The 25,484-nt window shown below is 35.0% G+C and overlaps 1 protein-coding gene across 6 annotated transcripts in view; it reads right to left on the bottom strand.

Annotated features, from left to right (window-relative positions):
- The window catches only part of Akt3 (AKT serine/threonine kinase 3), a 241,832-nt gene that overhangs the window by 146,870 nt on the left and 69,478 nt on the right, over positions 1 to 25,484 (bottom strand). The window contains exon 1 of one of the 6 annotated variants that reach the window (XM_048436434.3): positions 21,824 to 21,842. The exons of the other annotated variants lie outside the window; for them this stretch is intronic. Coding sequence (XP_048292391.1) covers positions 21,824 to 21,830 — 7 coding nt within the window. The 5' untranslated portion in view covers positions 21,831 to 21,842. Of the gene's footprint in view, positions 1 to 21,823; positions 21,843 to 25,484 lie in introns of those variants that run through there. 6 annotated transcript variants of the gene reach the window in all.

The raw sequence follows: 25,484 nt of genomic DNA, 5'->3' as shown, positions 1-25,484 counted from the left end.
TTCAGATAACAGTGTCATGTGTTGATTTAATCAACTATGTTTTAAACACTGTGGCATTCAACTGGAATTACTAGAAATCCTCAAAGTTTATAGCAGAGTAAAACCATGAATCTAAACTACTACAATTGCCACAAGCATCCATCTAATCAATGGTGTGGTCCATTTAAAGTAAAATATCTTAGAAATTTTATCCCAAATCAAAACTCAAAATCCCTACTTAAGTTTCACTTTGAAATATGTTTATCAATGGCAATACTATCCCAGTACTCTAAAAGACCTAGCCCACTCTAGAAGTAAGAGATAATTATATTCAGAAGAAAAAGGAACTCCATTCAACAAATGCCAACAACTAATTCCTATAATACATTTCCACCTTGGCTTTAAAAAAAAGATAAACTTTATCCCCCTACAACAGTGTGGTAGCTTCCGTTAAGACACTATTATTGGGTCATACAACCAATTTAATTTGGGTAAAAATATTTCACTTCTGTATACTGCTTTACAGTTTACTAAACATTGCCAAATATAAATGAGTCTTAAAGGTTCATTTGTGAACAACAGCAATTTGTTGTTTTGTCTGGGAAATACTTGACTAGCATCATTTGTGATCCTATATATGTTAAAGACAGGTAAATCCAATTACATTAACAAGCTCAAGACACTATCTGGTGTTAAACAAACAAAAAAATGTATAAATCAACAAAGGGGATAAAGTAATTTCCTTTCTAAAATATGCAGAGAAACATTATATAATAACTACTGTTCTAGTGTAACTGAATAGCAAAAAATGAAAAACTTTGTTTTAGAAAACACATTCAATGATGAAACTGATCTCTTTCCCCACATAATGACAGAAAGCTATTCTTGGTAGAAAAGCAAAGAATTTGGTTTAATTTAGGAATATCAAGTTAGGAATGTGTTTGCAGGCTGAAAGCTCCACTTAGATATAAAATCTAAAATGAAAGCAAGTTCTGAAATTTTAATGGAATGATGGGCACGGCTTCTGAAACAGTGTTTCTCCAGAATTTTATCGAAAGGATTTTAGACAAGTCTATCCATTTCTAAACTACCTGAAACTACTTGGCATAATAAGAATGACAAAACCTCCCAAATTTCATTGTCTATTTTAAAAGCCTTTCCTGAATATTTGCCAAGAGACCAAATAACATTTTAGAGTCTGCGTCCTTCATGTAAGCAATTTCTTGACCTAAGGGATGAAGAATGAACATTATACAGGACAAAGTTACAAGAAATTTTCCTAGCACATAATGACAGAACCCAATATTAGACTTTAAAAACATCTTCATTTCTATATGCCAAATGTGTACATTTAAGAGCTCAAATATGTGATGTTATTAAATGAGAGTCCCTGCACTTGAGGTGTGCAAAGGGTAAACACGATTTATAACATGTGGAGTAACTCTTAAATACTTGGTCAACATTGTCATGAAGTGCTTAGATAAGAATACAGTGGTTTGTTGGTTTGTTTACAACATTGATAAAGGTCTACGTAAGGCTATGTAGCACAAAAAAGCTAACACACTCACACAAATTTCCAGAGCAGAATTTTGAGCAATATACCAGCTTACTATAAATGTTTGACTTCCATAATAAAGGCAAATTAAGCAGTAAGAGTATCTATCACAAACTCTCAAACTGAAAGACCCAAAAGTAAGAAAGGATCTTATTCTAAGGACGACACAAAAGAATGAGTAGAGGAAAGGTCCTGTGGACAACAGTGTACAAAGCAGGCTCTTAACACGAGTGCAGCCTGACATTTGTCTTTAGTCTTAGTGCTTTCATAACACTCTTCTGATTACTAGGAACAAAGTTCACCCATAAAGATAATGTTGATTAACAATAATAGAGAATGATGATGAACGTGACAATGATGAGATATTTATTCTAAGAATACACACTACTCAAGGAAGGGGGCACACTGATGTGGCAGTATTGACCCAACTTCCTGCATGTGAGATCTGGAAAGTGATAGAAAAGATCCCTTTGTCTTGTTCAGGGACTTTGTAAGGTCTGATGTCACCACTTTCCTTATCCGTCTTCTATTCCTCCCCAGCCCATCTTTCTCTCTGCATAATGTCTGAAGTATTAGTCACAAGACCTCTACAACCAACTTAGTTTGCTCAGGAGGATTTAGTTCCATCGTAAGTGTTTGTCTAGCACTTCTGTCAATCCTACTCAAAATGTTCCAGTTTTACTTTCTTTAGCTTCTTCAGTCTTCTATACCCTCTAGTCCTTCTAGTTTCCTGGGTCAAATGTCCACTAAAACAACAGGAGAGGCAGGAAGGCCAACTTCCTTTAGAAAGGGCTAAGTATGGATGAAGCAATAATCACTGGTAATTCACATAAACACAGGTAAAAAAGTGGGTGAGATGGTTGGGATAAGAGAAAAGGTAAAAAGAACAGGAGAAGGGACTGAAAAGATTTGTAGTTTATTGTGTTACTCTTAGCTGTTAGAAAATTTTCAAATAAAGACTTTGTGACATAAATCATTAAATATATTAGTAACAAACCCCAACTCATATGTTTCAAATGACTACTACATTGAACTATTAAAGCATCCAAGCATGACAAATTTGAATATATAATTCCCTATTAGTTCTAAAATAAAATATGTTTTTGCACTGGTGACTACTTTACATAAAATGTTCCGGAAAACATTAATATTATAGCAGAAATATACAAAAATTGTATGATTTTCATATAATTATAATTTATTTTACCATCTCTTAGTTAACATTACTACATATTCATAAAAAATCTTGTCTATTGGTTTTAAAAGTATGTACGACTTTTAATCTCAAGGACTAGAGTCTTTTAGAATACAGGAAGCAGGAGGAGCAACTCCACCTGACAAAAAGAAGCAATCCCAAAAGTTAATGGCTACTTGATTATGACATAATTTTCCAAGGATTTACATTTTAGTTAGCATATCTGCTCTATAAGTCCATAATTTCATTGAAACTTCAGAGGTTATATTTAACCCAAAATTTATAGCTACTATCTGTTTTTAAAGCAATCTAAAACACACATTTAACTTTTCTACATTTAACGTTTGATAAGATCCAATTTTGGGGCTGAGTCAAAATCTACCAACTTCAATATGAAGAGTAAATAAATAATGGTAAAATGGGATGAATTTTTCCTTTTAAAATATTCTTTCTGGTATTTCACATATTCAATAATACAAGGTAAATATCACCTATGTTTAAACATTATAGGAATGCAAGCCATTCAACTTTATATATACTTAAAGCAGTGATAATTAGAATTCATTCATGTACCTTAGAGAATGGTTCATTAGAGGAATAATTCAAGTAATGAGTCCAAATTTAACCTACAGTATAGGACTGCAACTCCATTCCTATTAGCCGTCAGCCATTCCATGTTTTCTGAATATCACAAATGCTCGACAGCCATCACAACAAGCAAAACTTATACTTTCAAACTTTATGTAGAATATGGCAAATTTCCTTTTTAGGAAATCAACAGTGTTTAAAATCTATGTAATTCTTAGAAACTAAATTTTCTTATTTGTAATACTCTGTTTTTGCAAATCCCAAGAACTGTTCCCTGTACTGGTTTACAGTGCTCACTGTCACTACATTGTGGTACAAGTTTAAGTACAGTGGACTTGACTGCCAAATGATAGGTTTTAGAAAGTGAGGGCACAGACCTAACCAATGGGTTAATTCTTTGATAAATTCATATTGTGAGGCATTAATGGGAGACAGTGTGAAGCAAAGTATGGAGGCTAATTGAAGAGTCACTTGAGGTATACACCCTGAAAAGGTGTATCCTGTACCTGTCTTCTTTTCTCTGCTTCCTGGCTATGCAACATGAGATAGCAACCTCTACTGCACACTCCTGCCATAATATTCTGCTTCACTTGAGGCCCAATGCAATGAATTCATTTAGCCAGTGGACTAAAAAAAACTCTGAAAGGGGGAGACAAATTAAATGTTTTACCCTTTCGAGTTTTCTTTTAGGTATTTATCAGAGTAACAAGAAGTCCTGACTAACAAAAACATCTTAGTGGCTTAGCACAAGTTTTTGGCTCAGGTAAACTCAAAATGGATCATCCTGCTCAACGAGCCACCATGCTACCCTCATAACGACTCAATGTTTGTAGACCTAGTCTTCTGAGAGGTTTGGTTTCCTGATTGCACCCAAAAGGGAAAATACAAATAGGATTAAACATAGTAGTTGCCTATGAGCAAGATTAGAGGTAATATTCATTATCTCTGCTCAAATTTAAGTAGCTACCACTAAGAATCACGACGCCTGACTTCCAAATGACTAGAAGGGAGTCTGGACTGTGAAGAGAAAGGCTGTTGAGGAAAGTGGTCCATACAAATGTCCATACTAACATTTACTGTTAAGTCTCTAGATTCATCCTTAATTTCCTTGGTTTTAGGACAGACAATTAAGAAATGAAAGCATCTATATGTCTAAACAGTATTAAAATGATAAAATTTTGGTATGTATATTTAGGAAAGAGTCAGGAATATATATAGAGAAAAGTTTCTTCTAAATATTTCTACTGAGACAAAATTTGTACACAAATTAACTATTAAAAGATATTTCAAAGTAGTAAATCAATGTAAAATACATAAAATTAAATATAATCATGTTTTACCACATAAAATTTTATAATATTTTTTATCCTAGAGTCTCAATCTGAGTTGACCTTTTTGTTTGTATCTAAAGAAACAGGTTTTTTTTGGAATTTCCAATTGTTATTATTTTTTAATCCGAGATCTGGAGAAAAGATAAATGGCTTCAGGTGACTTCAGTTCCAGAAATCTGGGATGAAAATCAATGAGCATGTATCACTAAGATGGTCACTGTGCTCAGCACCAATAATGATAGTGTGTTGCCGTGATTACTCCCACTGATGCCTGTTCACGGACTGCTGGTATTCTTTTTTTTATTTTATTTTATTTATTTTTTATTATTAAAAAATTTCTGCCTCCTCCCTACCTCCCATTTCCCTCCCCTTCCCCCAGTCCCCTCCCCCTCTCTCTCCAGTCCAAAGACCAGTCAGGGTTCCCTGCCCTGTGGGAAGTCCAAGGTCCTCCCCACTCCATCCAGGTCCAGGAAGGTGCACAACCAAGCAGACTAGGCTCCCACAAAGCCAGTACATGCAGTAGGATCAAAACCCAGTGCCATTGTCCTTGGCTTCAAGATACATTTTTTTAAAAACACAGAATTGGCAATAATTACAATATTGCCTCAATAAAAGAATGAAACAAAATAAAGAGGTACTATCTCCAAATATGATCATCTTTAAAAGTTATAGCACAGATAAATATTAAGGGGTAAAATAATTTGGGGCCAATCAAACTGCTCTTGCCTTCCCCCTTTTACTTTTTACATCTTCCCGGTTGCTTCAGCTATTTCTAAAACCTCACAATACATATCTCAAAAAAGTGGGCAAATAAATCATTAAGTATTTCTATAACACAATGAAATTGAAAATAAGATTACCAATAATATAGTCTCATAAGTAATACTCTAATTCTAACTTTTCATTATTCTTTACATCATACAAAGAGAATAACCCTATGAAATTTATTATTCCAGTATTATTCTATCCATTTGATAACCTTCAATAGTCACAGAATCACAGAATATCAGAGTTATATGACATAGACAGATAATAGTGTAACATTACATAAACTTTCTGTTGCTGTTGGAAAATGTAAATGAGAAGTAAAATTACTGACAAAAGGTAGCCTAGATATTTTATGAATTTCCATTTCAAATCAAATACTACATAACAAAATTTTTAACAAGCCAAACATAAACATTCTAGGTAATTTCTAAACATCTTTTGAAAATGAATACATTTTAATGTTCTAGTCACTAAAATTTGCATAGTTTAAAAAGTCTCAGGTGTAGTGCTATTCTTATGAGCCAAGTTTCTAACATTAAGAACATTTACTATATCTTGACATATCTTCTGTCTATATTCATGTTACAACATAACCAAAATTTATTTTACAAAACATATACTCTCAAAACCCATACTGTTAAATTAAGACAGTTTTCAGGACTATCATGTTCCCAGACCAAAACCTAAAGTCATAGAACGGTCACTGATGGCTCAGGAAGTAAGCTCATTTGTTACTAAGCCTAACAATTTGAGTCAGAAACCACACAGCAGAAGGGAAGAATTAAATGCCATAAGATATTCTCTGACTTCTACACATGTGCCCCCAACACATGCAAATAAATAAACAAATAAATAAATGTAATAAAGTCTAAGAAGACCTTTGTACTACAAACAGAAATAACAAATCATACATACACACAAATACAAAATGGAGAACCTGGAAAATCTTCTCAATCACACTAGAAAATATTTTCCTAAATGTAAAAATATATAAAGATTTGTTTCTTCAACAAGCCTTTGACTGTGACAGAAAAATATGGCAAGTCACGCCTCAAATATTGTACATTAGGTATGAGCAATATTAAAGCAATGGCTTACAGCTTCAGTAAAAGAGGTAATGTGTCTCAAGTAATGAGAAACACATTTGAGAAAAAAAAATGATATGGGGTCTCATGCAACACAACCTGGCCTTGAATGTGCTATGTAGACAAAAATGGTCTTGAACTTGAGATCTTCCTGCTTCTATCTCCCAAGTAGGGGATCACAGACACATGCCATCACTGCTGTTCTTATGGGGTACTAAGCACTGAACCCAGGGCTTCATACATGCTAATCAAATGCTCTATGAAGTTACCTACATCCTCAGTTCTGAGTTATCTATTTTCAAAATCAAAACTTCTTTTTGAATTCAATATTTGTGATTTTTCATTTAACATATGCATGGTAAAATATGAAAGATACATGTTTCATCTCTTTAAAAAAAGCATCAGTTTCTAAGTATTAAGATCTAAAATAACTTTATAAAAGTTCATGTTGCTATATTAAAAAATGAACCATAAATATTTATTCATATATTACTAGGTCTTTTATCAATAAACATTATTACAAAGTAGCTAAAAACACTATCCTAATATAAGGAAAATAATGTTGACTGGCATAGGAGAGTGTTTTGAAGTGCTTTTTGAATACCTCAGTCTCACACTCAAATCAGGAGCATCTGTCCACCAACTGTCAAGATAATGTCTAGCTTAGGAGTTTTCCTGAATTCATCACTATTCATAGATGCCTGTCACATCTTTGTGACAAAGAAAGAAAGAGAAAAAGGGAGGGAAAGAGAAAGGGAAGGCATGTAGGTTGAGTTAAACCTATCTTTTTTATGTTTTAATAAATATAAAAATTATCCCTTGAAATCCAAATTAAAGTTTCTATAGGCATTGTCATTCATTCACTACATTGCATTAAATGTTCTCACCATGTAAAGCTACTAAAGTATTTGATTCCTATACTTAAACAAGTACAGACTAAGCCAGGTGGTAGCACACACCTTTAATCCCAACACTTGGGAGGAATGGGTAGGCTGATCTCTGAGTTCAAGACCAGCATGGGCTAGAGAGTGAGGTCCAGGACAGTCAAAACTGTTACACAGAGAAACCCTGTCTTTAAAAAAACAAAACCAAAAGAACAGAAAAGTATAGACTAGTCATCAACACTTAGAGAAACAGTACAATAATTCCTTATTTTTCAAGTCAAATCCAAAAAACAGAGGTTTTAAAACTAATCCACAAATTATTGTATGTAGAAATGTGTTTTTCTGTTTTGTTTTGTTTTGCACCATTAGAACATTGATCATTCAGACAGAAAAGAGAAACTGAGCCCCCAGGCACTCCAAAGAAGGTTTACACACAGTAAGCAAGACAAGAAAAGGTGTGTGAAAGTAGAAGAGTGTTTGCGTAGCATCTACAAGGCTCTGTCTGGTCTGAACCCAGCATCTCAGTAAGATTGGAGAGGAAAACAGGCAAATTAAAAACCTGCAACAATACAAGGGATAACCAAATTCAAGAAAAACTGAAGAGGGCAAGAAATTCAAAGAATGATAAAACTACCCTTTTATTCATTGTACAGATCACTTCTCTTTCCTACTTTACAAGTAATAAGTCCTGCTGGCTGATTCTGTGCTTGTTGCACAAAAAAATGATTATGTAAACCAATCAGTAATAAAACAGAAAATGAAAATCAGTAAGGTAATTTTCAAAAGAATCAATAAGGTAATTTTCAAAGAATCAAATACAAAAGGGATACCTTCTATATTTTATTTAAAATGTTGTTATTTTTGATAATTGTAACTTCCTCAAACTAAAATACATTCTTATTTATTTCTATAATAGCTTAGAGTCTTAAACTTTTGTACAGATAAGTGACTAAGGTTACTTAAAACAAAGATTAAGGATTCCCACCTTCTAGGATCCCACATCTGAAAATTCTAATTCTTGAAAATTGAAATTTCAATGCCTATAAGGGGATTTTTATGGAGACAGGATGTCTCTGTGACTTTGGAGCCTGTCCTGGAACCAGCTCTTGTAAACCAGGCTGACCTTAAACTCACAGAGATCCTCCTGTCTCTGCCTCTGCCTCCCAACTGCTGGGATTAAAGGTGTACGCTACTACCACCCAGCTCCTATAAGGGGATTTAAATATAAAATTCATTCAGCAAAGCTCTGGTCAACAAATTACTTGGACATTGAGAGGGATGAAAAACCACTACTATTCTGAGATATTCTGCAATATAACAGGGAGTCATATACACAAACAAGTAGTAAAGCTATTATAAGTACTAAGAAAAGTTCTGATAAAGTACTGGCAATGTTCTAAAGGGAGCTTTTAGTTTTCTGAGGGGAATAAATCAAGGCTAGTGAACTACTGTCTGAGGATGGGAAAGAGCATTTTGCCATTTAACTCCAGGAAAGCATAGTGCTACTTCTGAAGGGATGGTGGGAAGAGGTATTGTTTTGTGCCATTGTTTGAGGAAAGGTGATGTACCTATTAGATTAACAGTTCAGTAAGCCTCCATTGGTTTTATCTATACTTTAAAGAGAAGGATAACATCCTACAGTAGGAACATTACTCACAGCACATGGCAGAGATAGGACCACAGAAGCTGAGTCTTCCATGACAACTGAAACACTGAAGAGATCATGTATCTGTTCCTTCCTTTTGAAGACCATTGGAGACTTCTGAATATGCAGATGTATTTAATTTTTCCAAATCCACCTTGCTAAATAACAGTAACTGACTTATATGATTTAGCAGCATTAATAAAAAGTACCCATATGCCATATATAATACAGCTAAAAAAAACTTCACAACTTGTTGCAGAATATTTATACACTGTGAAGATATGTCTTTGCCAAGGCATCTTCTGATAGGTTTAATAAAGATTTGAACGGCCAATAACTAGGTAGGAGAGAGAGGCAGGATTTCTGGGGAGAAAGAGAAAGAGGAGGAAGAATCTAGGCACAACAATTAAACAGGAAATGCCAGGAGAAATGGAGAGAAAACCGAAAGTTCAAGATGAAAGAGAGGTAAAACCACATGACAGAATGTAGATTAATATAAATGAGTTAATTAAGTTTTAAGAGCTAGTTAGGAACAAATCTAAGTTATAGGTCAAGTTTTCATAATCAATAAGAAGTCTCTGTCATTTTTTGGGAATTGGTTGGTAGTACAGAAAAAAACTCATTACAACTGATTCAGAGAATGTGAAAAAGCAATAGTTATTTCTTGTGAAATTTTTATTTTTTTAGGCAATTCTACAACTACTAAGTGCTTCCAAATATTATGATTTTCAACCATAGGATCAATACACAAAGAAAGATGTTTATGTGTACTTATCAGAAACTTAGAAAACCAGAAAATCTATTGTCCTTTTTAAAAGGGTAGTGCTTAAGCAATATTAAGCAGGTACTGATTATGTTCACATTAGATGATGCTTAAGTTAGATATAATAATAAATTTTAAAATCTGTTTATAATTTTAAAAATCATTTGATATACCTAATAAACATAAATATGTTTCACATATGTAAACCCAATACATATAACAACCTAAATATATGTCACATACTCAATATGGTCACTTAATTCCATGTAAGTTTAACTGCTATACCCTACAAGTAGAATTTCTCAAAATAATAAGCTTCAATTTTATTGAAAAACATACTGTGATTTTCCAGGTTTACCAACCAACATTCTCTTTCTTAATCAAACAGAAAGTTCTTTTTCTATAAACAATCCTATAGCCCCAAAGGAGTTATCAGAATAAATAGAAAGAAAAACAAACTGGGAGAGGGGACAAGGTTAAAAAAAAAATGGGTCAGAAAGCCCACATTAACAGTCCTATTATTGATCCATTACTATTCTGGCAGCTCTTAGAAGGTAGGAAATCCTTGTGAGACAGAGGTACAGATTTGGAAGAGATAGAATAAAAAAAGAACTTGCTTTATCCAAACATCTGGTATTCTTCATCACACCCTAGCAAAACCAAATCAAAGCAAGAAAAAAAAAAAAAAGACTCTATCAATCCATTCAGCTTAAACACTGGCACAGACAGCCAAGCCATGGCTAGGATAGGGGTAATGCAGACATGTCAGTACAGTGTAAAAACCAGTCTTCTCAGCCTTCAAAAGGTTGCTTGCATACACCACAGGTTATGACAACAACAACATAAGAAATAATAATAATATAAGCAATAATATAATAATAAGCAATAACATAAGCAATAATAATAATAAGATGATGTTGTTGTTCACATGGGTAAAAGGAGAGATATTAACATTTAAAAGAGACCTAACCTACAAACAGACATTGAATTTATATTACTGATCAAAAGAAGATTAAGGCAACTCAACCAGGTATCTTCTGCTAAAAGAAGGGAAAATAAAGAGCTGCCAGGGTACATTTTTTAACACTGAGTTTATGGTAAGTATTCTTTCCTTAATTATAATTTTTAGGACAAAACATTCAAAGTCTTTTTAGTCTATAAAAAAGAAACTCTATAGTATTTCATAGTATTCTAAAAAATTTAAAAATGTATCCTAAGCAATGTACAAACATCAGACTCAACTGTATGGGTCTTACTTAAGAAACAAGATTGGGAATAATGAGTGGTGGTGGTTCAAGTGGTCAGTGGGTGCACAGCTATGCACGTATGAGAACCTAAGGTCAAATGCCACTCACCTATATTTTAAAAAAAAAAAAGTGCTTGGCCATATTTGCCCCAAATCCCAATTCTGAGAGCAGCAGTATGGAGATATGGGGATCACTTTCTGGTCACCACATGCACTCTAAATTCAGAAGGACAAAATGACAGAGTAAATGCCCAAGTCCTCTTCTGGCTTCCTCACATCATGTACACAGGCATGTGCATACATCCCCACCCACACAAAGGAACACACGCACAAGAAAGAGAAAATTGCAATACTGATTTGTTAGCCACAAAGTTAATCTAGGACATGGAACTCAACTACATTGCTTTAAAATAAATGGAGAATTTTTATTCTAACAGGTGGGATGTGCGTGTGTGTGTGTGATCCTATGACATCAATAATTTAAGGAAAATAACTCAGTTTGAAAAGTGAAGACTAAAACTATTAACTCCCTGAACAACTTACTGTCTGTGCAACATAACTTTTCTGTTCCAGAACATATAACCCCAGAAAATGATTTGACTGTCCATTACAGAAACTTCTAGAAACATCCACCAACCATTATCAACAATTTATAAAATTCTTTAATGACCTTCAAACAGATGCAGATGTACATACACATGTACACATAAACTTGTCATTACAGACATTAAACCAAACTTTGGTTCTCAGTATAAAACACTGGATTTCAAATATGCAAAGCCATGTACACACAAGAAAAAAGTTAAGGAAACAAAAGTATGAATAACATTGTTGAACATAAAGCAGATTATAATTTTCTTCATGTATAATTTTCAGTTTTTCCAATGAGAGTGGGGACATTACAGAGGTGTCTAGGAAATAGTATCTTGGTATTATTTCTTCTGGTAGCATAAATTTGTGTATGTAAGGATCCAGAACGTTAAAAGCTATCCACTACAAACCAAAATGAAACACAAGAATGCAACTGCAAGATCACAGGGTAACTACATGATATACTATGCTGTCCTAGCAGTTCAATCTTGTTTTCAGACACCACACCTTTAAATATTCAATGGGCCCGGAACCAACCTGAGAAGCCAAAGAACAAACTCTAGAGAGCAGAAGGCTCAGAATGATCAAAGCCGAAGCAAACCCTGCTAGTTTTCCTAGATTTTGCTCATGCTTTCAACTCAGAACTCATCAGAGAGAATTGTTGTCCCAGACCCAGAGCCTTCAATCATATCAGATGAGGTATCCCCCTGCCAGACAATCAAGTTTTATCCCTCCTCTGCTGACCTTTGAACCTCAGATATAAGGAAAGCTGCTTGCTAATGTCTTTCCTATACAATCTCTGAACAGACTGTCCTTGTTAGGGAGGTCTGTATGAATTTCTATATCAGGATAAATTTGTTAGGCTATTTACATTCTTCTAATACATAAAAATAATTAATAAAAATTTACACTGTTACTGAACTTGTGGTCATAACCCAGACCCCAAGTCAAGTCCATTCATTTGTTCCCTTATGTGTCATCTAGAATCTCAAGTGTCACACTCTGATAAATACTACACTGCACCTGGCTTAAAAACAAGAATGTAGAATTCTCAGGCAAATTAGTCAGCAATACAATCTTCTGGGAGCCAAAGGAAACAGGCTTTTTTCTACTCTCTATAGAAATTGTCCTCTTTATGAACACCCCCATATCGGGGTTTCTGAGATCTCACAGCACAATCACAGTGTTTTTTAGAGGACAGAGAAACCACACTTAAATCTCTAGAATGTCAAGTAATGATCAACAGTCTCCAGCTTTAATAAGAGCAGCATAGACGCCTGCATGGATCTGAGTGTAGTGGGAGCTGGGGAAGGAACCAATTACCAGAGCTAAACAGCATTTTCAAAGTCCCATTTTTTTTCTCTGCATCATATCAAAAGGCCCAAAATCTGGAATTTGGGGTCTACATATCCTACAACAGAGCCATTTAACAATCTAATTACAAAGCTAGAGTGTAACTTTTTAAGAAATGTATTTTGTCCTCTCTCTCTCGCTCGCTCTCTCGCTTGCTCTCTCTCTCTCTCACACACACACACCACAGAGTTTCAACTGTGAATTAAGTTCATCTATCTAACAAACTTGATACATATCAATTTTGTAATTACTGAATGTCAAATGTGTTTTGGAATAATAGTCTCAGACCCTAGTAAATAAATCTGAAACATTATATCTTAATGGTGACTTTACATAGTTCAAGGATAAAAATAAATAAATAAATAAATAAAAGCTTGTAATGAAACCTAAGTTCAGAAATTAAAGAATAAATGCCAATGAAAAGACAATAAGTACTCTCAACAACAATATGGTGGCACATCTATTGTTCAGGGCATTTGCCAATCAGTATTGTTATGGTCCTACAAAGACTCCAGTGCACCAGACTGTAGCTAATTATGTATATTCAAGTGATTAGCAAGCACTTGTTGCCTCTTTCACACCACCCTCCAAACAGCAGCCTTTGAGCAGAGAATAGACTGCAAATTTATTGAGAGAACACTGTTAATCCTTTGGGGAGAATGTAAATGTAAACAGGACTACTCTACATCAAGGTGCTTTGACAACAACAATCATCTGCATAAACACATGCTCAACAACAAACAGGTGTTCTATTTCACAACTAGCACCCATTTGATGCTTTCAAGGAAGCAGTACACACAAACTGTTAGGAGTACTTTGAAACCAGCTGCAATTACTATAATTAGCCGCTTTCCTACACTTTTGTTTGCTTTTACCTGTACAGAACTGTGTTATGCCAAGTCACACACTCTAAGTAAAATGACCAGGATTTACCTCTTAAGGTATGACAAAAAGAAAACTCAAACTCAAGTTAAACCAAGTCAACTAGAACCTTCTACAAAATAGGCCAATCAAAACCACTGAAAGAAAAACTAGGACTTTGTTTCTAAACCATTCATCAATGAGACAAAAAGATAGCTTTTCTATAATTTGTTTTATAATATCATCTCAGGAGAGAATAAAGTTATTGTAGAGTTGATTTTAATCGAAAGAGAAAAATGCTTTTATAATTCTACGAACTAAAGATTGAATAAATGGGGTACTAGATAAATGAAATACTACACAGCAATTAAAAGGCATGGCATGTCAATAGCTACAGTTATAATTACAGATCATTGATGGGAAGAAAACATACTACTTAATAAAAGAAGGGGCATTTTAGAACATTTGAGTATAATAGCTAACCATAATAAACAAATATAAATAGCCAAATGAATATATATATTCTATCACCAAGATTTTCAAATACATTACTACACAACCTAGATAGTAGAAAAGTCTAAATTTCACAACAGGAAAAATGTGGCAGAGTTAAACCTCATAAATCCAACCCAGTGACAGATCCAACTGTCAAGACCTCAAGGCCATGACTGTATCAGCCCTGTATGCCACTCTATCTCCTGTACCTCACCAGCACCTCATCAACAAAAATTCATGAATATATGTGATGGAAGGCATACACAAATCCATAAATAAACCAAAACTCTATACTATTATTTACCCAAAAAATGAACTTAGTTTTTTTAAATTATGTCATGCTATCACTTTAAAATAATTTAAAATATCAAACTTTTTATTTGCAATTTTTAAAATTGAAATATTACATCATTGCCCATATCCTTTTCTTTTTTTTAATTTTATTTTTTTTTATTAAATTATAAAAGTTTCCATTTCAGCCCCTCCTCCCAACACCCTCCCACTCCCCCCACTCCCTCTCCTCCTCCCTCTCCATCCCCTAGAGCAGTCAGGGTTTCCTGCCCTGTGGGAAGTTCAAGTTCCTCCCCCCTCCCTCCAGGTCCAGGGAAGGTGAGAGTCCAAACAGACTGGAGCGCCAAAATCCAGTATATGCAGAGGAAGCAAGTCCCAGTGTCATTGTCAATGGCTTTTCAAAAAGGCTCCGGGCCAGCCACATTCAGAGAATCTGGTTGGATCACGTCCTCGTTCAGATACACATTAGAGTTTTACTCAGCGGTAAAAAACAATGACATCTTGAATTTTGCATGCAAATGGATGGAAATAGAAAACGCTTTACTGAGTGAGGTAAGCCAGACCCAAAAAGAGGAACATGGTATGTATTCACTCATAAGTGGATTCTAACCATAATTAAAGGTCTTTGAGCCTATTATTCGTGATCCTAGAGAAGCTAAATAAGAAGATGAACCTGATGAAGATTATTTAGCTATCCGCCAGGAGGTAGGAAATAGACAAGAGTCCCAGGTAACCTCGGGTGCATGGGGGGGTGGGAGGGTTGTCGGAAAGGGAGAGGGTTAGAGAGAAGGGAGTAGGGGAGGATTGGGGAAAGATCGGGGGACTGGGATGGGGGGGGGAAGAAGGATGGATATGGGATCAGGCAAGTATATACCTCAACTAAGGGAATCATTTTAGGGTTTACAAGAGACTTGATTATAAAGGGGATCCCCGGTCCAAGGAGAGATCCCCAGATGGTTCTCTGGACAGAGGAGAGGGTGCCTGAACCGGCCGTGGCCCACAACCATACTGATGAATATTTTGCATGTCACCATAGAACCCTCATCTGGTGATGGATGGAGATGGAGGCGGAGAACCACGTTGGAACACTGGACCTAGCTCCCTAGGTCCAAATGAGAAGCAGAAGGAAAGAGAACGTGAGCAAAGAAGGCAAGGGCAGAGGAAACCTTCATCCGACGTTAGATGGCGATACAGATGGAGACCCATATTGGAACACCGAACTGAGCACTCCACGGTCCAAATGAGGAGCAGAAGGATGAAGAAAATAAAAAAAGTAATCAGGACTGCGAGGGATGCGAGCACCCACTGATACAAGGGGACTGATATAATGAGAGTTCACCAAGACCTGTTGGACTGGGACTGAACGAGGACGTGCCCATATCCTTTTCTTCTAACTCCTCTCACCCCTTCTGTGTGTATGTGTAAGCACAAATACATAAACACAACCTGCTGAGTCCACTCAGTGTCACTTGTGTATATATGATTTTCAGAGCTGACCATTTGGCATTGGATAAGCAATTAGGAGGTTCATACACAGAGAAAACTAATTTTCCTTCTCCCAACAGTCTATAGCTCATACCTGAAGCTCTTTATCTAGTAAGGGGCCCATGAGATTCACCTTTCCATGTTAGCATGTCTGTTAGTGTTTTCCTTATTTAGGTCTTATTTGGGTATTCATACTGCTGATGTTTCAAGGTTACCGGCTCCCTATAGTCTCATGGCAGATTTTCTGATCCTCTAGCTCTTGCAACCTTCCCACCCTTTCTTGTTCTATGTTCTCTACATCCTCAGGTTTGTAGATGCGGTGTAGATATATCAGCAGGGCCTGGGCACCCAAGGTCAATTTTGACCAGTTTTGGTTTTCTGTAATGGTCTCCATTTGCTATGAAGAGAAACTTCCTTAATAATGTGTGCTACACTTACCTGTGAGTATAAGGATAAGCATTTAACATGTAGCAAGGAATTATAATAGCAGTAGTTCTCCTGTGAGTTCTATAGTTCTATGGTCCTACTAGTCATGAGTAGCTGTGGAAGCTAGCAGTACTGGGCATGATTTCCCTCCTGCTGAGATGGCCCTAAGTCCAATCACTTACTGTGAAGAAATGAGTGCCATCATTGGACCTTTAGAGCTATCTTGCACTGCTTGTTATTGCTGTGATTCAAAGGTGTCACAACTGAGTAGAACTATTGATTGCTTGTCTTCCTTGATAGATTGCATAGCACCTGCAGGTGAGATCCAGCTCAATTCCTCTGAATTCTGTACTCAAAGTGTATGGTATCTTCAGCAACAGGAAACTACCTTCAATTTCTAAAGGGAAACCATGGGTAACAGCAATACCCTATACTGCTCTCAGAGACTCTTGGTCTCTCCTAACCAATCACTTGAAAAGAGGTTTCTCATGCTTGGTACTTAAGTCTTTGTTAAATAGTCTATGGTTCTTGTGTGGAAAATTGGTAACTTCATTTAAACTATATACATTATATATAAACATACACTTAAATATACTATACATAATTCTTGGTCAATATAAAGTGGTAAGATTCCTTATAGCTTTCAGAAATAAATTCATAAATACCTCTTTATTCCCTTTCCTATTTTGATCTTCCACTCATAAACAAAAGCCCCTCCCCATTTCTGCCATTTCTCCTTTCATATCACCTATATCAGGTTTCAGTAAAATTCAGGTCAAAGAAAAGAATGAAACAAATGGCTTGGAATGCAAGTTAATATTTGTCTGGAAAAGCAACAGTGATATCATTGTTTTTGCATAAAAGTTATTTTTGAAAGTAAAGAAAAAAAAGAATGGGAAACACAGAAATACAAGACAACTTTTAATAAGGTTAAAAACACTGAAAAGTACAAAGAAATAGACGTGTGACTACTAAAAGAATGAGATTTGCCCATCTAAAACGAGAGCTATCAAATACTAAATTCATCTACTTTAAAATCAACCTCAAATTCCCCTCACATGAGCTAAGTCAATTCTGTACAATTAAACAGCATACATAAAATATCTGAACGTGTTAAATAAAAATGAAAGTCAGGTGGTAGTGACGCATGTTTTTAACCCCAGCACTCAGGAGACAGAGGCAGGTGGATCTCCGTGAGTTCGAGGCCAGTCTGATCTACAGAACAAGTTCCAGGACAGGCTCCAAAGCTACACAGAGAAACCCTGTCTTGAAAAAAGGAAAGAAAAAAAAACTGACACAAATCAATTAATTATCATCCCAGCCTATTCCTCAGACTATGTCTCTTTCAGGTAGACAAGGGAGTCCTTCTTGTTTAACATTTTCACATTTCACCAAAGAACTCTTCTTTTAGGGCAGATCCTCAAACCATTTCTTAGTTTTGCTGTAAATAAAACTTAGCTTTGAGCAAGCCACTTTGTTTCTTTTTGACTCAGTATACTCATTTGCAAAATGGGGGTTACATGTTATATACCTCATAAGGTGGTGCTTAACAATTAAATGAGACAATTCATGACACAATAAAGCATGGCTACAGGTGGAAATTTTTAATAAAAAATAAATTTAAAAAAATCATGGTCAAAAAAATAAAATAAAATAAAAAAGCATGGCTACTACTGCTGTTCTCTGACCCTGGTGAAAATCCCCTTTCCCACTAGTACTGCTATGTTTTCTCATTTCCTATTTCCCAGCACAGCATTTACCAAAGCATAGACAGCATTATATTTTGCTAAAGAAAACAAGGTAGGAAAGAAAAAAGAAAGCTAAAGCTGGTTCTCAAGACAGAAAGGAACAAAAACAAGAGGGGTAGATTTCCTTCAGATATTATTAAAATTAAATTTTCTTACTGCCCTAAGAATTTGAATAACATTACTCTTAGCATGTATCATGATGCTACACTACATATAAGACTCCTTTCTAAAGGGCCACCACCAGAAATTACAAGGTGGAAATAATAAGAATAATTTGCTATAAATAAAAAAATCAATAGCAAAATAAGATTCCTCTTCCTAACCCATAATAAACAACACATATATAACTGACCCATTATGCATTACAAAAAGAATCCAAACACTGAAGCACTCTGGTCTTCCTACAAATTAGATGTTGATTCTACATGTAGTCTAGTTTTATGGACAGAGATTAAGATAAACCAATATATTCCAATTGCACCAACTACATCTAAGGCCCAGAGAAGTTAAACAGAAGAAAGCAACGATGAATAGACTCTTCACTAAAAAAGAAATGTTTGTTTTTGCAGGTTAGCGCCACCATTTTTTTCACATTTGCATCCTAATAGTTCTACTTGGTCTCCGCATTATGCAACAGTTCTTACAATCCAGCCAGCTACCCTGACAACTGGGTTCCTTTGCCAGAGTGGCTTTGTCTAAACCCTAAAGCTGTGCTTGGCTTTGCACTGAGCCCAATGGCTGCCTGTGATCTGAATGCCAATGAAGAGTACAGACCCTGTTGTCTAACAAGCCAAAGACTAAAAGGTCTCCTTGAGGTCAACAAACTGTCTCGACTATTTTCAAAAGTTTAGAAGACTAGAAAATGCAAATAGCCATGCATTTTATTTTTTCACTTGTCAACAGAAAGAACCAGCATCAGATACCCAAGATATTTAAGTTTAATTGAGGGAGAGTCTAATAAACCACATAAAAACAAAGTTGTTTCTCTTTTAAACAGAAAAAAGCTTAATCTAAAATAAAAATCTAAGTAGATAAAAATTTCATATTACTGAATGTGAAAATATGTAGAAAACTTACATGTTCAAAAGTATGTAAGGACCTCAGACCCTACTCTTACTTAGTAATTAGTTAAAAGAGGTAAACAGTACCAAAGAAACATAGATAGTAAACCACTAAATTATAAATTTGATGTTCATTTACAATCTAAGAAATGGAAAATTATATAACTAAAGAATCAACTAACAGATAATACCTTCCACACAGCAATCCTAAACAAAACTAAAGTCCAATGGTAGAACTATTGAACTTTTTAGCTTAAATTATCAGTGAAATATAATATTTATAACTTTTGTTTACACATTTTAATTTTCCATTCTATTCACTTCTATTCATTTCCTTATATTTTAGAATTGAGGCTCCTGTTTTCTTCCTTACAAGTAATTCAGCAACCTTTCTCTTACTTAAATGTTATAGTCTATCAATTTTAGCTCCCTGGTGATTGGTTTTCTCACGCATCCTCCCTGCTATGGCAACCCCAGTTCAGAACATAATGCTACCTTGCTTGACTCTTAGGCAAGTCTCCAGGCTGATTTCTAAAAGGTTACTAATATATAATGTCAAATATATACGTAACTTCAAAGTTTCTAAATGTGAGACATATTTTAGCTAGCAAAAGGAAACTGATGAGATTAATTTGAGTTAGATCTTATTAATATCTAAAATATGACTTCAACACTCATAGAAAATACTTTTTCACATTGTGAATTCAAAATCCATCATGCCTTTTCTCCTTACAACATAGCGCAATTCAGATTGCAAATTTTCAGCACTTTAAGGGACATGTCAACCTACTCAAAAAAAAAAACTGAAAGCATATTTTAACTTGCTCTAATTTTTTAATTTTAATTTTTAAAATACAATCAAAAATTGCTTCTTAGCTACACCAACCACACTTCAAGAGCTCAACAGCCATATTTAGTTTAGGACTATCTTGCTGGATAATATAGCTATAAGTTCTTCAACATGCCTCTCGTAAACCAGTCTCAGCATATTCATAATTGAAAATTATTCACATCATCTTAAACCTAAAAGCCTTTTCACTAAATTCCATTAACCTCCTGGCAAAACCCAAACACTTACTAGCGTCTCAACACCGGACTCCTCCTCCTTTTTCAGCCTCAACTAGTCCCACTTTCCTTTTTATACTTCCAGATCATGGTCATGGTGAGCTCTGTTCACACTGACCCTTTTCTACTACTGCAAGGTCTGCACAACACCCCTGTGGCCCATCCCCATCAACAGGCCAGCTCATTCTTCAGCTTCCCTGCTTAGAGACATAACACACTAGTTCTCTAAAGCAGGTCGAGAACTATGTTGCTCCTGCTCCCACATTCTTGCTTTTATTAAAGTGCGAAAAAAGCATTTGTAAGTACTCAGAAAGTATTAACTATTTTAACAATAACCTGAGCTTCTTCAGTATGCTGGAGATGTGTTCAGAGGTGCCAGGAAGATAAGCACTGTCAATTAAAATTGATTTACACTGCCTTTTGTCTACAAATATAAATTTTCTGTTCAGTATTTATTTACTATGTTTAATTCTTTTTTAAAGTCTGAAGGCTCCATCTTTCATTCTTATAGCTTCTTTTGAGAGCCCATTACATGTTTTTTCTATCACTTAACTAAAAAATAAACTATGTACAAAGGAAACTACCAAAATACTGCAGTACTGAAAAAGTCAAAGTTGAAATGTACAGTACAAAATAACATTCTATGCTCCAAGTCCTGTAAGCCCACTGGAAGGGCAGTGCTCCTGATTGTCAGAGAAACTGCCTCAGTCACTACTAAGGAAAGCTTTCCCCTTCTTTCCATAAGAGGAATCATATCATTCCAGATGTCTATGTCTTTACTATTCTAATTCTGATGAATAAATCTGGGGTGAGAGATATCTTGATATGAATAATTCAGTTTAGAGCCTTTTCTTTTGAAGGTAGTGAGTTGTAGAAAAAGCAAATTTTGTCATTCTTCCTCTACACAAGTAACAGATAACTGTAACAAGCTAGAAATATCTTTTAAAATAAAGCTTTATTGAAACACAGACACACCTTTACATGTTGTCCATGGCTATTTTCTTACACAATAGTCACAGAGATGAGTAGCTCCAATTACATTAAAAAACCATATTATCTGCAAAGATAATTACCAACAGAGACCTCTGTGCTCTAGCTATTATCTTGCTTGAACAGCCTGAAATGTGCTGGAGAAAGTCTGCCTAATTCTGCAATCAACAGGTCACTTGGCTCTCACAGTAAAACCTCCCATTTAGCTGCTATCACAGTACAGCTGATGCCTTACACATGGTTTCACTTTCCATGCAGTTTCAGTCGCCCATGGTCAGTAACAGTCTGGCATATCAAACAGAAATAAAGAGTTGATAAATTTTGTTCTGTTCTGATTAGCATGATGAAATCTTGCACCATCTGCTTCATCCACCCAGGATGTGAATCATTCTTCTGCCCAGTGTATCATGCTACATACCCATCATGTAGTTGGTAGCTGCCTCAGTTATAAGGTACACCGCAATGGCATCACAGTGCTTGTATTCAAGTAATCCTACAGTAGCCTAATGCTTCATACTTCCTCTAATAATCATTTTACTCTAACTCCATCTCATCACAAAGACATCCCATTATGACAACACTGACAGGCAGTGTGACCTGGTATTCTGAAAGACATCATTTTACGTATCACTGTATGTTATTACAAATGGTCTAGTTTCAGTTACTGTTATTTATCTTTTATTGCTCTTAATTTCTAAGTTAAACTTTATGTTAGGTAAGTAGGTGTATGAGAAAATATGAACTATATAGTGTTTTAGCCAATATGCTTTTCTCAAGCACATACTACAGAGAGGGGGGAAATGTATTTTGGCCTCCATCTTTGATCTTCATATTGTATCTAATAGTCTTTAGAAGGCCAAGTAGAAAACAATCTTTTAGAAACACCAATAATTCATCTTTATATACCTTCTATTCATATTTATTAAGTTCTAACATACAAGGTTTAAGAGGAACAGTCTCAGTTGAATGCTTGTTCAAGCTGTGAAATATATGGAAATGTGCTCTTGAAGATATGCTAGCCCTTCACAGGGAAATTGGTATCACTAATGTTAATGTCCTCAGATATCTAACTGCATGTTCCTCATAGCCAATAGTGAGAACTAAGCACTATACACACCAGCCTAGTTCTTCAGGGACTTACTATCTCATGTTGTTCCACTGTTTCATGAAAATACGGATCTCTAGGCTCTGTAGAAATGTTGCTAGTCTTTGAAACTGGTATTTGGGGTTTTTTATTTTTATTTTTGGTCCTTCTGTGTGTTTCCCTCAAAACAGATAAACCAACATTATGCAAGAAGATGCACTAGATCATATATTTACAATAACATAAATTTCACACCAAAAATGTATCAAGGTACATTCATCTTTTTTCTCACGCTAATGTTCACTAAACTAATTTTTTACTAGTGATAATTCTATCATATATACTTAGAAATATTTATATATAAAATAACACTCAAACTGGGCATAGTGGCACACATACCTGTAATCTGAGCGTTATGGGGAGAGCAGAAGAGCTTAAGTTTCAGGCCAGCCTGGGCTACCTAGTCAGACCTTGTCTTAAACATACAAAAAAAAAATCACAAAAAATAACTGCTTGTTAAAAATGACAGAAAAGATAAAAACCCAACTAACTCCTAGACAGTTGAAAGGGATTTACATTTCACCAAATAGGTTCTGGGGTTCACACACTACACATGCTAACTATACACTCTACCAGCCATCCAGTACCCTGGTTCTCATCACATATTCATGCTTATTTCAATTTCTTAAACAATTTTGCCATATTTAAGATCATTTATTTAAATGTTAAAAAAATCTCACATTTGTATGCTTTCTTCTAAAGTTTCTCAAGTAATTTAATACAAGAAAAGTAGCAGACATAATGCAACATTAAGCTATTTCATATTTTATTACTAACTCAGTTTATTTTGGGCTTCAATGATTTCTTTCTAGAGCAAAATTAAGTATAAGAAAATATAAATTAAAGTTGCTAGGTTTTGTTATTTTAATCACTAGTGTTTTGAAGAAAGTATTAAAAAGAAATTTTAAGATGAAAGAAACTTCCCTTTCTTAAATATTTTTCATGCCAACTGAGCAATACTCTGAGGTAACAATATTAAAAAATATTTACCAAGCACAATTTAGTAAATTATAATCCCCTGTAGTCTGGGCTACATGCCTCCATGACTGATAATCTTCCTAAACTAAAAAACTAGTTAGAAAGCAAACTCATAATAAAAATTATCTTAGTTATGAAACTACAGAAATTAATAAAGATTGAATATAATCTTTAGCAATCAGATACCATATTTTATATTTTCCTTTAGATAATATAGAAAAAAAGATTGCTGTACTTTTTACTATTTTTATAAATTGAAATCTATTCCTAAGGTTATTCTCCAAACTCTAGTCTTTAAAAGAAAGGAAGCAAACACTCTATTTACAAGAAATCAGGGGCACAAAATATCTCAAGGGTCTCAGGGTATCTTTTCATAAAAAAGTTTCAAAGAAAAGAAACTGTACTGGATCACTTAGCAGTGACTGCTATTCAGCACTGGCTTTGCTTGAACATACAAGCTCTTGAGTACTAATATGTTCACTATGGCAAGAGGTCAGGGAGGAGGTACACCAGCTGTAAGAGCTGCAGTTCAAAGCACCGCATGATACTTCCTTTCACAGACCCTTGGTCAGAAGCTAGTCACAGCAGTCATGCCACACGATGTGGGAAACTAGAAACAATCAGAACATGAGAGAAGGTAAGTTTCCACCCCAGAAACATGACTGCTCCAGGAAATCTGAAAATGTTAAAACATATGTTTGTAACTGACCAGCGCCTAAGTTAGTTAGACACACCAAGTTTAAACACACTTTCCTCAATGCCTAATTATGTTTTCCTAGGAGAAAAAAGCTAAAAAATTTTGTTTAAAATACTTTGTTAGCTTTTCTTCAAATGATATATAACAATAACAAATCTTAGTACTGAAAAGGAAAATCTTTGACATTAATTTTGTTTGAAATATAGAGAATAGTTGCATTAACAAAAGTTTTCAAAATTCATCAAATACAGGTTTAAAAGAAGATATGCCAAATATTTTAGATAATATCAAATTTAAAATAATCTTTCTAAACATAAGAGGGGTATGAGAAGGGTGTGTGTGTAAAATACCGGGATCAAACCCAGGGCCTCACAAATGCCAATAACACTCTATCGCTGAGCTATAACCGCAGCCCAAGAATTTTTTAAAATTCCAATTGTCATGCAATTTTTCATTACTCTAAACAAGTACAAAATGAATGAAAATGCACTTGATTTTATCAGTCATCAGGGGAATGCAGGCTAAAAAACACAGTATCAATGAGACATGCCTCTGAAATCCCAGCTCCAAATAAGCTAAGCCAGGGTAATACTGGATAACAGGCAATCCTAAACTACATAGGGAGATACGACCTCAAAACAAAAACAAAAACAATCCACAATGCCTTGTTTGTGATAACTGTTCCCTGAGTCCTTGCTCATACACAAGTGTATCTTTATTAATTCCTCAAAAGGATGTTCTTTCACAGGTAACACAAGTTTTAAATTTCATTCCTCTCACCCTACACCTTGACTCTTTATATTTCTTGTATTATTTTATTGAAAGTTTCTCAATTCTGAAAAGAAGTATAGAGCCCATCAGACTTTAATGAAATAAGGTATTAAGACAAGTATAACATGTGTTTTCTTAATATGCGAATATTAGCTGTTCCACCTTCAATAAGCAGGCTACCATCCATATAATTACAGAGGCCAGGTATAGACTAAGGGACTGGGAGAGGAATGGATCACCAAAGAAGGGAAAATACAGAGTTAAACATAGATGGGATGGTGACTGGAATGGGAGGATTAAACAGGAAGTAGAAGAAAGATGGAGTGCAGGAGGGAATATAGTAAAGGACAGCTAAAAGTAGGGTCATTTGAAAGAGAATATGGCAACCTAATATATGCACAGCTTCCTAAAATATATACATACATGAAAGTGATCTAAATGGATTTACCAAATAATGGAGGAGACAGAACCCTAACTGAACATTTATTA

Source organism: Myodes glareolus, chromosome 5, assembly GCF_982192425.1.
Source record: "Myodes glareolus chromosome 5, mMyoGla1.1, whole genome shotgun sequence".
Classification (NCBI taxonomy): Eukaryota; Metazoa; Chordata; class Mammalia; order Rodentia; family Cricetidae; genus Myodes; species Myodes glareolus.
This window is presented reverse-complemented; position numbering and strand designations above follow the sequence as displayed.